This window comes from Orussus abietinus, unplaced genomic scaffold (assembly GCF_000612105.2).
Source record: "Orussus abietinus isolate OABI.00-Male unplaced genomic scaffold, Oabi_2.0 scaffold14, whole genome shotgun sequence".
Taxonomy (NCBI): Eukaryota; Metazoa; Arthropoda; class Insecta; order Hymenoptera; family Orussidae; genus Orussus; species Orussus abietinus.
This window is the reverse complement of record NW_019395994.1, coordinates 1327911-1343179: the sequence shown is the minus strand read 5'-3', so window position 1 is coordinate 1343179 and position 15269 is coordinate 1327911. Positions and strand designations below refer to the sequence as shown.

The 15269-nt window shown below is 43.4% G+C and overlaps 1 protein-coding gene across 5 annotated transcripts in view; it reads left to right on the top strand.

Annotated features, from left to right (window-relative positions):
• The window catches only part of LOC105698252 (RNA-binding protein Musashi homolog Rbp6), a 710904-nt gene that overhangs the window by 669908 nt on the left and 25727 nt on the right, over positions 1–15269 (top strand). For all 5 annotated transcript variants that reach the window (XM_012422318.2, XM_012422317.2, XM_012422320.2 and 2 more), the window contains one exon: positions 1329–1412. In XM_012422318.2, coding sequence (XP_012277741.1) covers positions 1329–1412 — 84 coding nt within the window. The remainder of the gene's footprint in view (positions 1–1328; positions 1413–15269) is intronic.

The following is a 15269-nucleotide window of genomic DNA, read 5'->3' as shown; positions in this document are numbered from 1 at the left end:
TGAATTAATATAATATATATTGGTTGACAACTCTAATAACTTCTCTCTTTTTCAGTGACCAATGACATATATTAACGTTCATTGAAAAATACATAACATCTTTCTTGTAATTTGAGTCTTCAAGTATTATTGCAATATTTATAAATTTATTACCCTGAAAATCAAACCTCGCAGGGGTTTAGTCGTAGAGCTTACAATTTGCAGTTAACAATGAGCTAACTAAAAGTCGTAGATGTGACCGATAATCGATTCTTAATTACAAGAGGTAATTAATATACCAGGTGTAATTGTTCGTAATTGAATGTCGACCATTGTTACAAATCCAACGGACTGTCCGCAAGTCGCAGGTGCCCGTACAAGCCAATTATCGACAAACTATCTTGGAAATCTGCAGCGCAACTGGTAATTGATTCCCGGCCTATTAAATTCCCCCAAACGAGGGCCCTAGCAAACGATTACGCTTTTAAGGTGCCAAGAAATGTAATCGATATCGGTAAAAAAGGATTCTTCCATTCGGTGCACTCACCAAGTACACTATGCTACAATGACATAACACTAAAGTAACATGATATATAACGAAAATGATTTAAAACCATATTGACATTGTATAATATGTAATTATTACCGTTCCGTAGCATTGTTAGAAATATAATATTAACATGACACATAACATGGTGCCGATGTTACGTGTGTGTTATATACGTCATTTCGTTATAGAATGATTATAAAAAGATCGAAGTAAAACTCAAGAAGTCCCCTGGATTCAAGATTTTTCATACTTGTTATCGTCCATGCATAATTTATTTCGATGCACTATTACATTTAGCGGCAACTAAATTTTGTACCCAGGAGCACTTACAAAACCCGCGTCACTCTCGGAATACCTGAGAATTTCACTGCACGGATTTATAAATCTTTTCTCCATATCCGTCACGTGAATCTGCAATTCTCGATTACCATAGTATTCCAAATCATTACGACTAAGTCATAAAATTCTTCGTTATCGATTCTAACCCGCCCTAAAGGCGTATAATATCAAAAACATGTGCCGCCTGCGCCACATTACTCCAGTCTGGGAGAAATAAAAATTTCTATTTGAAAAATGAAATCTCAAGCGCGTCACATATTTCCTTGTATTCCATATTCACGTAGGAAAGTCTCGAACGATTCGTTGCACCCCGTTTGGAGAGAAGCTTTATAAATAATTCGGCACCTGAGAGGCCACTTTCACGTAACGCGTACACGCCGGCTCCGATTAAAATTCCGTCCATGTCCGGAAGGAGCATGTCGAGTGGCATCTAATACGAGGATTTCCGGTCTGTTCGCAGGTTTCCCAGCGGCGGCGTACGCGGCATACGCGGCAGGCCGCGGCTATTCCGGGTACCCTAGTTTCGGACTGCCCTACCCGACAGGTAACCATCTTAGCCTTAACCACCTTAACCACCATAATACGGCCCATATCGCCCCCGTCAACTTGAACTTGAGCCACGTACAGGCGCCGCCTACGGCCCATCACAACCCACCGACCCCCGCGGCGCTCTTTTACCACCCGAATTTGGACCTCTACAACGCCATGCCTCTGTGAACTAACTCCGGTCCCCCCGCTCGCACGCTAACGCTAACCTAATCGCTAACCCGAGCGCGAGCCACTCTGGGCCGAGCCGAAAGGGCCCCGGCCCCCAGCCACGGCGCCGCTCCACGGAACGAACCACTCCGGGCCCAACCGAGGTGGGACCTGGACGGCTGCGGCGCCGCAGGGATGAGCGCGCGGTTTCCTCCCCTCGGTACTGCGGCTATCGCGGCCGTCACGGCTATCACGGACGCGCGCGCAGGCGGGACTGCCGAATCAGCTGATCGCTGCGCTGAGGGAACAAGGTGACACGTTCGAGGGATTTTCTTGGGATTGGCATGGTTTCTTTTCGACGGAGTTACCGGGCTGACTGGGAGGTAATGACTCTCGTCGAAGGAGGGTTACTTCCACGTGGTATTTTTGTATGGATTTGGACTATCGAGTAGGAACGTCGAGGAGAGTACGGTAGTTGTCTTTCTTCTTCTTTCGGGAAGGGTTACGCGCAAGGTGTTCGGTCACGTATGAAGTGGAATGGAACGAGGGATTGGATGTAAAAAATATGATAACAAGGGTTTCGTTGTGGGCAACACTCAGATAATTATCTTTATATTTATAATATATATATATATCTTGAAGAGACGAGGTCGGTCGGTGGGAGATACAGCTTATTATATATATTAAATAAGGTTGTTAATCGAATGCGGAAGATGTGTAAATATTAACTCCGGGTTACTCGAGCCGGTCCGATTCTTTAGCTTAATGAGACGAATCTTAGAGTCCGGGTCTGGGAAATAGGCCTTCTTCGTCGGGGACGATCTACGAAGGACCTTCGATTCTGTAATTTATTTTATTTACAACTGGTTCGTTCTTTACACGTTTCACCTCCAGAGGGGGCCATTTTCACACGACCAAGGAGGATTTTTCTCGATATATCAGGGAGAAAACTTAATCGGTAAAGCCAAAAAATGCCCTAACTAATAAGCACACGATCAAAAATTATTAAATAAATATCGACGTGTACATAAATATTTACTGTAAGTGAATATATATTATAAGTATTTATTCCTGTAAAGGATACCGTTCCCTCGGTGCAGACGCAGTCCTCACTTACTTCATTGATTTATGACTTATCGTTATTTACTGAGTTGTCTCATACGGATTGTAACTCATGATATGTGTTCACTGCAAAATGCATTGAGCTATGCCCTGGACAGGATGGAATTGCGAAATTTCAAAGATAAGTGTCCATCCCTAATGCGCTTGCAGAAAAAGGCCAGTAACCGTAGCGCCGCCTTGCGGTTCACGGTTCAAACTGGAATATGTATATATAGGTATTTACCGATGCGTACATTTATACAGAGTGTCTTTTTAATCTTTCCATGGTAATACGTTCTAAAGTAATAGGGACGCGATCGAGTATTTTATATAAAGTCTGCGCGGTTTCGAGAGAGGCATTGCAAAATTAAATTATAAACGTATTCGTTGTAGCTCAAACGTCACGAAATGTGTTTAAGGTCAATTATTTTTTCGAAATCCTTCGATCTCACTTAACAACTTATTCTCAGTAATGTTTCCATCGATCCAGATCTAACTACGGAAACACTTGCGCGTGTTTTCATTGCTTTCGAAAGTATCATCATGAAACGATTCAAACGAGACAACATGTACGAGTCCTGCATTTGGGCTGTTCGACGGAAATAGGGAATTAAGGGGGAGGAAAAAGAAACTTACAGGGATCGAGGAAAGTTATGAATCGAGCGACCCGAGTGTTAAAGATTAAACGTGGCTTTAGAAAATCATTCGATGCAACCGGTATATCTAGGGAGAATTGATTTCATTTAAATTACAGGAATAAAAAGTAATGCAACATTTCGTTAAGTTTGCTATCAAAAACGGAGCCGAGAGTGTACAATTATTCCCTTCCAGATTTTCAAAGTTTCGTGATAGTGAAAATTACTGGAAATTGAAATTTTATTTCCTCTCGATTTAAACAAATGACATGTATATTTAAGTTTCGATAAAATTCCCCTGCGATTAACCGCTTGGATGTCTAGCCTTTCTCTTAAGGCTGCCTATGCATGGAATTGTATTACGTCGTTGCTTTCGGAAATGTCACCATGGGGAGAGCGAAACGTTGATAGGAGTCCTGCGTATGGACTGGTAGATCGAAATAGGGGATGAAATGGGAATAATTAGTTGCAGGGATGTCGGGGAAGGATTCAGGTCAAGCGGGTCGATTGTTACGCCCGATACTGGGATTTTCGAGGTTCTCGATAACGCGAAGGCCACGAATCACGTGACTATCTGCCCAAAATGAAAACCTATTACCCTGCACCCTCGTATTCCATCCACCCCTAACGGGCACCCTTTTATTCGACCCTTCTCTCCACCCTCGATGTCCTTCTGAACGCCTTTGCCCCACTTCCGATGCTGTTCCTTCGGTAATAGAAAAGACTCGTGCAGCTTCGAAATGTTTCCTCGCATTTTCGGATATTTGTTGTTGGTTTTTTTTGCGGCAGAATTGTCCATACAGTGGCATTATAAAAAATATGCAGGAAGGTAATTGGCATCTGACCCAGCCAATGCATTGTGATAGCTAGCGGATAACATCACTTTACTTCCGTAAAAGTACGTCAATTAAATGTAACGTGATCTATCAAAATATTTCTATTATTATTTAATAATGTATGTGACAATGAATACATTCTTTCATGAATTTATATATTTAGTTATCACTTGACCCTGTCATCATTTCAGAATTTTTTCAGCCAATATTTCAGAAGTCTTGAAATTCTTGAAATTCTGAGCAATTGTCAAAGCTTACACGCGTAACGTTTGAAATTATGATTCCACTAAAATCACACGAGGAGTTTTAATGTTTTATGAACCGTACGATAAAAATTGTTTCCATCGCTAAAGGCACCACGAGTCTTTTCTGTTTAACAGTACTTTGTGAGAAACTAGAAATGCGTTTGCCATCCCGAAAGGCTTTCTCCGCTTTTCCCGAGCTTTTGCCTGCTGTTTTCCCACGTTTAGCTTCCCCCACCTGTCAGAGCTTCGTCCCATCTTCCACTTCCGAAACTTGGCCACCATTTCGATCAAAGGAAACAAAAAGCTCCCCTCATACCGTGCTTTCTGCTCGGTCGCAGGGATCGGCGACTTTACGTATCACTGCGTTCAAGCTAGGCTTCTCCTATCTGTTAGAAACCGAACATGGAAAAATTAAGCGATAGGGTATCTCCCCAGTGCGCATGCGCGGGTGCGTTCTCATGCGCAATGTGCCGAAAGTGAGAAAAAATAATAATAGAGAGGTACAGTCTGGTTGAAACGAACATCTTACGATAGATAATTCTCCATATTTTGAAAGGCGTTCATCAAAGAATCTGTCTGGTCCATAGTTGGAAGAACTTACTTTGGCCCCTAAAAATTGGTTCAATAAAATATACACATCATACTGAAAAATGTATAATTCAAATTCTATTACCGAACAAAAATGTTCCGAAGCTCGTATTAAAATGAATCCGCAGCTTAATATTCAAATCGTGAACACCCTTATCACATCAGCTATCGATCACATATGGAAATTCTATAAAGCTCCGACTTATTCATGAATTAATAACGTACCGTTGTTCGAAGGGAAATCTAAATCAAAATAGACCGAGAAAGCGTACCGTATAAAAATCGTACAATTATAAAAACCGATCCCTGCTCATCTTCTGCTCGTTCGAAACAAACCGTAATTTACGGCTGCGACTCCGAAAACCGGATAAACTGCGACTTGTACCTCCCGGCGTATATCACCCCGCAAATTACTCGTGTATGGCAAAAGCATCTCATAAATAATGTATATCGTTTTTCGGACGTTGGGTCTCCCTTCCTGGCCATCTCGGTCTTTAGAGGTCTTTTTCGGGTATCAATCATGCCCTCTCGCACTCCTGGGAATTTTCCCGGATTACCGAAGAATCCGTCCATTCTTCCCCCCCACCCACCCCGCAAGATAATGCGATGGAGATTTGCGCCTTAAGGGATGGTTCACGAGGCATGGCCGTAGGGACGAAACTCGCCTGTCCAGCGTCGGAGCGGACGATGGCGGATCCACGACCCTCTGTCCCGAATTATCGACCCAATGTCCGAAAATCGCCCCCATTCGGAAAGTTTTTCGTTTATTCGCTTGCTTTTCATGTTTCTTTCTACCTTGTTTCGTGATACGCGCGTGGACCGCGGGTCAGGTGTAAAGGGTACAGTCGCAGTTTTTCTGGTTTCGGAAGAAGTGGGGCGAGGCTCGGGGGGACTCGCCTCTAACCTTTCCTACTAACCAAAAGTAGAATTAGGGTGAAAGTCTTACCCGTGACTACTGGAGGGTGATATTGGCTTGGTAGATTAATTTTGTCCTTGGTGTTAGATTACCTGGCCGTAAGTCTTGAAAATGCATCCAGTCGACTTAGCTCGTTGTATGTTTAAACTGTTTTTATACCCAATGTGCCTCTCGACAGAAATATATTTTTCAATTGAGAAAGGAAAGTCTTATCGGCATCGGAATTTAATTAAATAATTTACATTCGTCACTCTATAAGAAACGTGTTTTCTTTGGTGGTATATATCATTTATGTGCATTTCATTGTTTTTATGACGAAGAATGTTCAACTTCCTCTGTTTGTCACTTTTTACAAATATTCCTTTCTACATTTTATACAAATTAGGCTGTGTCAAACGGTCTCGACTGTTGTCGGTAGGATGAATGTTTGACATCCGATGATGAGATTTATATTAAATTTTGTTACGAACAAACAATGGAGATGCATATTGCCGGCAACATTTGGAATTTGTTCATCCACAAAGATACATTTCACGTTTCGTAAAAAATAAAAATTAAATTCCTTCCTGTTTTCGCTTTACGAAGATATATTTTGTCAGGGCACACGCAGTTTTTCTGAAAACAAAAATTCTTCGAGTCGATCTCAGAATACACGTTAATTTTAATATGGTAACATTTGATAGCACCAACTTCGGTCAATGACTACGACTTTCACTTTTCCTTGACAACTTAATTGTCAGTTTAGGCTTCACTCTAATCCTATCTCACAATACTAACACCTAGATCCCCTCCCTTCTAGGGGGAGAATGAGTGGCAGTAGCACGTAGAAATTGACCCGCTTGGAAGTATTGGCCTGTCAAAAAGTACGTCATAGCAGCTGTTAGAAGCAGAGATGAGCTAAATTGTACACAAGGTGCAAATCAAGTACTCGTTCATTCGTACCGTTCAATTGAATCCGGCAGTTTTCCTAGTCCGCTTACTCGGTACCGTTATCTTGCCAGGTAAATCCCATAATTATTCAGATTTTCAGTCGCAACATTGAACGATTGAATTTAAGGTCGGTATCCCGGTGCATCTCGCATCGCAATGAAACACGTTCCAAAGGCATATGACGACAAATGCATTCACCCAAATTCAGTATCAATCCGAATTCCAAAAAAAATGAGGAGGATAATTCCGTTTCAATTTCCCTCGAGGAGGGTAACAGCATCGAGTACAGCGGTACTACTCACAGCCGAATTAGAATGACATTTAACTGCACCGGCCCCAAAAGTACGTACTAATTATCCGAAGTTTCGTTACATCGTGGGCAAGACTCGGGTAAATAAATCAGGCCTAATTGTCCGGTACAAAGGTACCAATTAACCAGCCTTAAATTACTCGGTCCAGCAGCATCGGGCTATTGAATTAGGGGCAATTGCTCGGTGCGACGGTGAGTTACGGGATCGCGCGAGTACTTGAGGGCGCCCATCTCTGATTAGAAGCACGGGAACTCAAAAGGGCGGTGGTACTTTCAGGTGCCTTGGGACTTCCGCCCTTCTCTCCCGGAGACGCGTCTCTGCACGGCTATTCGACAGAGTTCAGAATCGTTTCCGACCAATGAGTCCACGAGCGGGAAAAGCGCTAAGCACGAAAAGAGCGGCCAATCACGTCGCCGGGCGACGGGCCGACGATACGCGACAAGCGTGACGGTGCAACGCGACGTCAGCGACGTCAACGACGTCATCGACGTCACCGACGTCTTCGATGGCGACTTCGAGAGAGCACCTCGCATACCCCTCCCTCTCCTGCCATTCCGAACACAAGATTTCGTTAGGGCTCGTGCATCAACTACAGAATTAGGAGGCCGAACCGAACTCGGGAGACTACCCGAAGAAACCTACGGCTCCGTATCTCTTTATATATTTCAGGCTTTTTTGTCAAACCGACATTTCTGATAGGGCATACTGACGGACTCGAGTACACTTCCCATCATATACTGGCGATACCTCATCTGGAACGAAGGCTTTCACGGCAGTGTACATTTTCTGGACCTTTTTAGTCCCCTACAATGTGTCATTTTCTCGCGGCGATGTGCGATTGATAAATGCGACTGGTTAATAAATGTGTCAAAGGGAGGAATAAAGTACACGAGGGCGACGCGTCGAGATCGAGTATCACTTGGCGGGAGAGATGTTTATTTCAGCGAGGGTTTGATGGGTTTATTTATTCGGATGGTGTAAAATGGATACGGAAAGTGGATTTATTGATTGAGTCCAGTGACGTTGGATTTTGTTGGACGGGATGGAATGAATGAATAGGTTCCCGTTTTCCGTTCGACGCGTTCCGAAAATGCGGAGGTGCGGACGAAGCGCTTGCATGTGGCCTTTTAACAGTTATCGGAAGTTTTGTCATAGCCTAAAGATTTTACAGATTCGAGGCGAAATTGCCCGGTATCGGAATAACCGAATGGGCTTGTATAAATATTCTACGGTGTAAACAAACGGAGATGTAAAGTTCGGTCTTCTGGTTCTGTACCCCGTCGACTGCGCATCCCACTTCCCCCCGTTGGCAGCGCACACTCGGGACGGAATCGTTTTAACTTTTTAATGTTAAAAGTTATGAAATTATTCTTGTTACTTGCGAAACCATCATATAGAAAACGTCACGATGTTAATGCCACGTAGCGGACATATCTTTAGACCCACTACTCGAAAGGCAGGTTCGATTTCCTCGTTCCACGTGTCACTCTCAGCCCAAAACCTTGAAAAGAAATTCTAAAAAAAATAGTAGCACCAATAAACATCATCCATTGAATTGGTAAATTCCTGGTATGAAATACCAGTCCGGTTTCGAAACGAGCTTGCCTTTCAAGTTTCCTGCTCCAGCCAAAGCGCATCTTCTATATCATCACACAAATCATACAATTTATAAAAGTTATATAGTGTCGGTTCAACGCTGATTTTCATTAAGGTACCAAGCCCAGAAATTAAAACGCAATCCTCAGAAAAAAAACTCAAGATGTTATAGATGTTTTGAAAGACCATAAGGTACACTCGTAGTGTGCGGCATCGATTCCGCCGTCGTCTTCCCCTAGCGCCACACAACCCCTTTCAGTTCCGTAGTACATAAAGTATACATTGATTCCCCGCTTCCCGTGTTATGATTATGTAAAAAGAGGACTGCCCGAAAGTAATAGCCTGAAATTTACATTTTTTGAAACAGGTTAGTGTACGCGTAGGATGTATACGTGCACAGAGCGCACGGTGCTTTCCCTCCGGTTTGTAGTAGTACGCACCCGGTCCGCTTCGATGGCGCTGCGAGCGGCCGCTTTAATCTCTCTGTTTGCAATACCGGTTCGTTAAGCTGTGCTGTGCGTTTTCGTTCGTGTTTCTCCTCTCTCCCTTTTCATTACCCCTGGCTTCGTTACCCCTGGTACTCCACCCCTAACATCCCATCCCATCTCTGTCCATCCCGTCCTTCACGTGCGTTACGTGATGTATCAAATAAAACGAACGACACGGGGGTAAAGTGGGACATCAGGGTGGAATGCCCCCACCTGGTCGAAAAATCGTGCGAGCATCGGCGGGCTGCTGGGATTTCGATATCGATATCGAGAGCCGATCCCGAGGTTATCGATACAGAGATCACTGATCTTCACCGGCCACTGTCAAGTTTTCTACGTTCCAATTCTTTTAAAATGCGGCACGAATGCTTTTGACGTGAACCTCCAGTATTATGCAATTTTAATTAATGCGAAATGTAGCTGAATGATTTGCGTTTGGGAGTGAAGTGTCCCGAGAGAGGTCGCTCATAGGTAGGTAGTCTAATGATGACGAGGATAGGGATTCGTATACGTATCCGACGTCGAGGTGTAGATTAAATGTGGGGTGTGATGTCACATCTGGGTTGTACGGGTCTTTTAGGTACCATCGAGAGTAACGTGTGTTCGGATGACGTCTCAACGCACGAGGGTGGGAAGAACCCTTGTGATGGAAACCAAAGTTCATTCGCACGTATAAGTAATACCGCGATATGCATTTTTTCAATTTTCCTCCGTCACCGGACTGTCCTGCGTCTATGGAGATTTTCACATTTCCATGCCCACGTGTGAAGGTGGAGCACGTATCTAGGTACTACCACGTGCGCGTTGGTGTTGGGACCCTCCTCATTATAGTTAATCATAATTTAAAAAGTATAAATTATAAATGATGCATTATAAATTATGAATTATAAATTACAAACATCGAGTTACATTGCATAAGTTACTCTACAGTGACTTACCATTAAACAGGGGTATTAAATAACGCAGCGGCAGACTTGAAAACATCGTTTCGGTTTTATAATCTACACCTTTCAAATTGCGAAAAAGAAAGAATACCTTTTGAGGTATACTGTGCAATTGCTCAAAATTCGGTCAATCGAATTATTACGGTTTTTACGAGGAACGTTGTTTCCCATCATTTGTGGTGCCATACGTTGCTATGGTACCCGTTGCTAGGGTAAACATTTCCATAGGAACGTACATCTCAACTGAATGCCTACGCAACAGTTGCCATGGTGACATTGCCATTAGTAATGGGAACCATTGCGACGTATAATTGTCAACACGTTTAATAGAATGATGTTAAATGCCTAGAAGTAATATTATATGAGGACATTTATATGTTATTAATTACACCCGGCATTTCCACCGATTTTAACTTAGAACCTTCGCGTTTGTTTCAATTCCAAGGGAATGCCGAAAGTAATTAGAACGTTAAGCCTAACACGAACACGTACAAATACGTATTGAAGTGCGGCGTTTTACATCGCACATTGTACCGTGTCCCCAAAAATCGACTTTCTTTCTCAACGATCGCCTTAAGTCCGCATATTGGTCTCGCTGTTTTCGAATTAACCTGATTCGCAACTCGGAGGTGTTGTTGACCGGATGTCGAAAGGGTGTACGAAGTCGTTAGAGAATTGCCGACGATTTCCATGAGGTACCTGAGTAGAGAATTCCGAGAGATGGTAGTTAGAAGGGCGAACATCCACGATTGATCAGAAGCTTTCACGAGAGTTGACAAAGTGGCTCTCTGCTAACAGAGTCGAAGACTCGCTGTTAATATTTGAAAATAAATATATACATAGGAACAAGAGCGGGATAAACGTAGAATTAAATTTGTTCATTGACGACCATCCAGAACTGAGTACGGGATTGACCTCTCCTTGCATTACCTAATTTAATATATCGTATTCCCTAGCATTGCGGAAAATGAAACGAGCGTCAGTAAGTAATTACCGCCCCAGGGAAAGAAAATATATATAACGCATAAAACAATAACGCTTTAGATAAACACCCCATAACACATTGTTACCATATAGAATAAGGTAAATAATTAAATGCTCATATATGGATTACAAGAGAGGTTAGGAAATAATTAGGCCGCCAAACGTTGTAAAGGATCCGCGAGTGGGCACATGTGTGCTTAATGTAACACCCTTGCTCCTTTTATCGCGAAACAGTTAATGGTCACTTCTTTTGTGAATTTGCCAAGACTTTTGCATCGATTTAAGGTTATTAGAATCTGTACAAAAGTGGTACTGGCGCCATTATGTACTTTCGTCCAATAGAACCATCAACCATGGTACATGGCCCAATGGAACAGGCAGGCAATCCCGCATTCAGTCGTTGTAAAATGGATCTGCGTGTTCTCAATAGTTAGAATGGCAAGCTTTAAGACCGCTGTCGACACGCGACGATCTGGGAGAGCCTTAAGTCGTATCCGAAAATTTGAAAGTACGCAAAATGTGCTCTTTTACGTTTCTGTATTCTATTCGCACACCTATAAGTAGCATTGACAATACAAAATTTCGAACGCAGGAAAAAATCTGCATCAAGTTAATAAAATTACTTTCGTCTGCTGGTGGAGTAACTAGCTGTAAAGATGTGCATGATTGAATTACACGATCATAAGAAGTCTGAAAAGAAACAAGATGAATCATTCGATTGTGTATATATATATATACGTATATGGAGGATATCAGAGATAAGTACATAAAATGAAAAATGTATACGTACGGTAAAACGTTGGACTGAGAGTACGAAATTTTCCGGAAACATTTTGCTATTAGATAATTTTCCCTGAGAGAAAATGAGGTGAAATAATTCCTAAATTTACGAGGAACACCCTTCAGCCGAATAAAGTAACCCAACGCATGGACACACGTCGGTCGAGAAAACGTGAACACATCAACAAGAAGGCAAATATTTACCTGACATTAATTACATCCAACCTGCTGCCGCTTTTAATTCCCCCGCAAAGGGAAAAACGAAAATTAACCCAGAAATTTCAGTCCACAAAAGAAATTCTGGAAAACCTATGAACAGTACCCATACCAGTATAACGCAATGTTTTCCGGACGCCCGCCCAGCAAGAGGTACATCACCAAAATAACCGTATATTATAAAGATTACCACATTTTGTTTCAAGCTCTTATGAAAACAAAATTTACTTCCAATTCCAACCGTGTTTACGTGAGAAAATTTTCATTAACACGTAACGTACCGCTAAAGATTAAAAAATCTATGTACGTTGGTGCGGTGCATATGCCAGATGCGAGGGCACTTCTCGGCAGGTTATTCCATCATGAAGTTAACTTAACTTAACTAAAACCGCGAGCATATATTCCTTCGAACCATCATCTCGTGACCGTAGCTGTAATTTGAGATTTACGATAGGTTAGAAGGGATTTTCAAAATACTTAAACTTTTCGGACACGACCTCAGGCACTAGGGTCGCATCTCGGCCTGGAAGGTAAATCGCGATCCAGTTTTTTACTACAAGTGTTAAGAGAGCGCCTGATATCGGACGTTTGAAAACATGTTCACAGACGCATGGCTGGCAAACTCTGTGGTCCTACGTCAAGCGAAACGTCGTCCGCCTCTACCCCCCTTCCATTAGGTAAACCAAGAAAATTTTAGGCATCGCTTTCTCGCTGATGGATCGCAAGCCTATTCGAGCCTCCCCCCTCCCCCGCGCACACACCCCGAACGCACGAAATTTTGGAAAAGAGGGAGTCCGATAATAAAAAGGCGCAAACCGCAAATCTCGAGCTCCTACGCGGGAGGTCAGAGACGGAGAGTGTGTCCGACTCGCACGAGGGTTGAAAGGAGTCGAAGGAATCGGAGGTGCGGAACCCTTTCCCATCCGCGTGCCGCTCGCCGGATGCGCGGAAATGCCGCGGATATGTATACGCTCGGCCGAATCTAGAATGCCCAATGGCGAGACTGCCCGATGGACTTGGACTTTCTCGTCGAGGAGAGAAAGTTGGCGGACTTAGAAGGGAAGCTTTCCCCTCGCCGAAGACCCTCGATTCCTCGATTCTCCATGGGAGAGTTCCGTTCTCGACGGTATTTACTAGAATAACGCGCGCATTTCCCGACAATGATCAAGGACGCATATTCGCGCGAGCGAGCGTACCGACTTCCGATTTTGTACACCGTTCGAAAAGAGTGATCCGATTTAAAGGAGGTTATGTTCCTCCGGGTCTTCGTGAAACCGCGCGCCTCTGGCGAAGCATTATTCTTCGGCTTAAACTTAAACGAAAATCTTATCATTCCCACGGGATCGATTGTTTATGCGGTACAGGAGTTTAATGACTGACCAATGACGCTCGAGTGTTGAGCAAACGCACACATGAATAAGCGCGCAATGAACCGGGATTTAAGGAACAGAACCGGAGAACGTATACCTCGAAAGGCAATCTTCGGACCCTCGTATATAAACATTATTCGTTTAATAAATTTCTCGTAAAGAATGCCTCCTCGGTGTTTACAACAAATTTTCATCAATTCTTCATGAACATAGAATGACATATTGATTTGAATATTCCCACGAAAAGCATAACGGTGAAGTCAGACATTAATGATACCGATAATGCCGTTAAGCAATAAAACTGCTTATGCATATTCAATGAAAAGTTGTAACATGAAATGAATGTTTCAAGCAAACGAATACTGTAACTTATGGCATTATATGGTTGCGGTCAATCTTCCATAGTGTCTCTTTTCGAACGGTATACGTCAACGACACGACACCCGCGAAAGCGTCTCGCTGTGCATTTCCAGAAAAGAAAATGTGTCCATCTGCCTCTCTGTCTCCCTCTTTCTGTCTCTCTGTCTCTCTCCCTTTCTCTCTCTTTCTTGTTCTCCTCCTCTCTCACTCTCTCTGTCTCTCTCGCGTAGAAGTTGTTCTTAGGCGAGACGTAGTGTACTCTGTATAACTCTAAGCTACACCTTTAATCAATGACTCTAGAGTAGGATTTAGGAATATCGTTAGGCTCTTTCGAGGCTCGTTCGGCAACCCGCTCGCGGTTCAAGTAAACACGATGATACTACCTAGACCGCAATGAGTGCGTGATCTTGAAGCAATCGCACCGATAAAGTGTCAGGGACGAACAGTCCAAATTAGTTCGTCCTCGGAGCTGAGCTAGCATGTAGTGTAAAATCTTATAGCGATCGCTGAAGCTATTACCACTGCAAATATGCTATAATAAATACAGCCATATTTATCGTAGATTAGATCTTTCAAAGGCAGTGAAATTTTGCCTACTGCAAGTGTCATGCGGTTAGTGACAGTGATGCAGCTTCAGATCATTTGAACTACCTAAAGGGGTAAGATTTTGTAAGAACCTCTGACAACACTCCGCTTTCGATTACGATAAACAGTTTCAATGCGAGGAAGTCGGAAAGAAACGTCAAAGAGATTGCGTGATAAAAACGGAGCTAAGACGAACGCAGACCACCTAAATGGTGGCATTCGAACACCATCGTTTATCAAACTTCTCGTAGGAAAACGAGACATCGAAGCTCTTCGTATTTAGCAATGCTGACGTGTCGAGATTGGCCGCGAGCTCATGCTGCCCGCGAGTCCTCGTTATCTCTTATCCAAACAACTAATACTGGTAACCGTAGAATAAGGCCTCCGCCAGGTTAGGCAAGAGCAAAAGAGATATCTAGCCCTCGTAGAAGGAAACCACATTGAAAGAAACCGCCCAAGGTCGTTTGAAGAATTGCGCTTGCTTGTCGGTTCTTTAAGTCCCGCGCCAGATATTTCCGTCGTTCGGCTATTCGTCTCTTAAACCTCGCTCTCGCCTCTTTTCCCTCACCATCGCCTCACCTGTCCGTTCCTCCCCACTCCGCCTTCCATCCTGACCACCGCTGACCTTTCCACCCCCTCCGTCTCTTTCTCCCTGTTCTTTGTGTACGCAACATCGCCCTTTTCCCAACTCCTCGACCCATTCGAGTGTCCCACTGGCTCGTTCGCGAAAACTATCCGGTTCCACTTCGAGTTCACTCTTCGCACGTGTACCTAACCTCTCGATTCCGAAGTCACTCCTATCGACGAGCGAAAATTAATG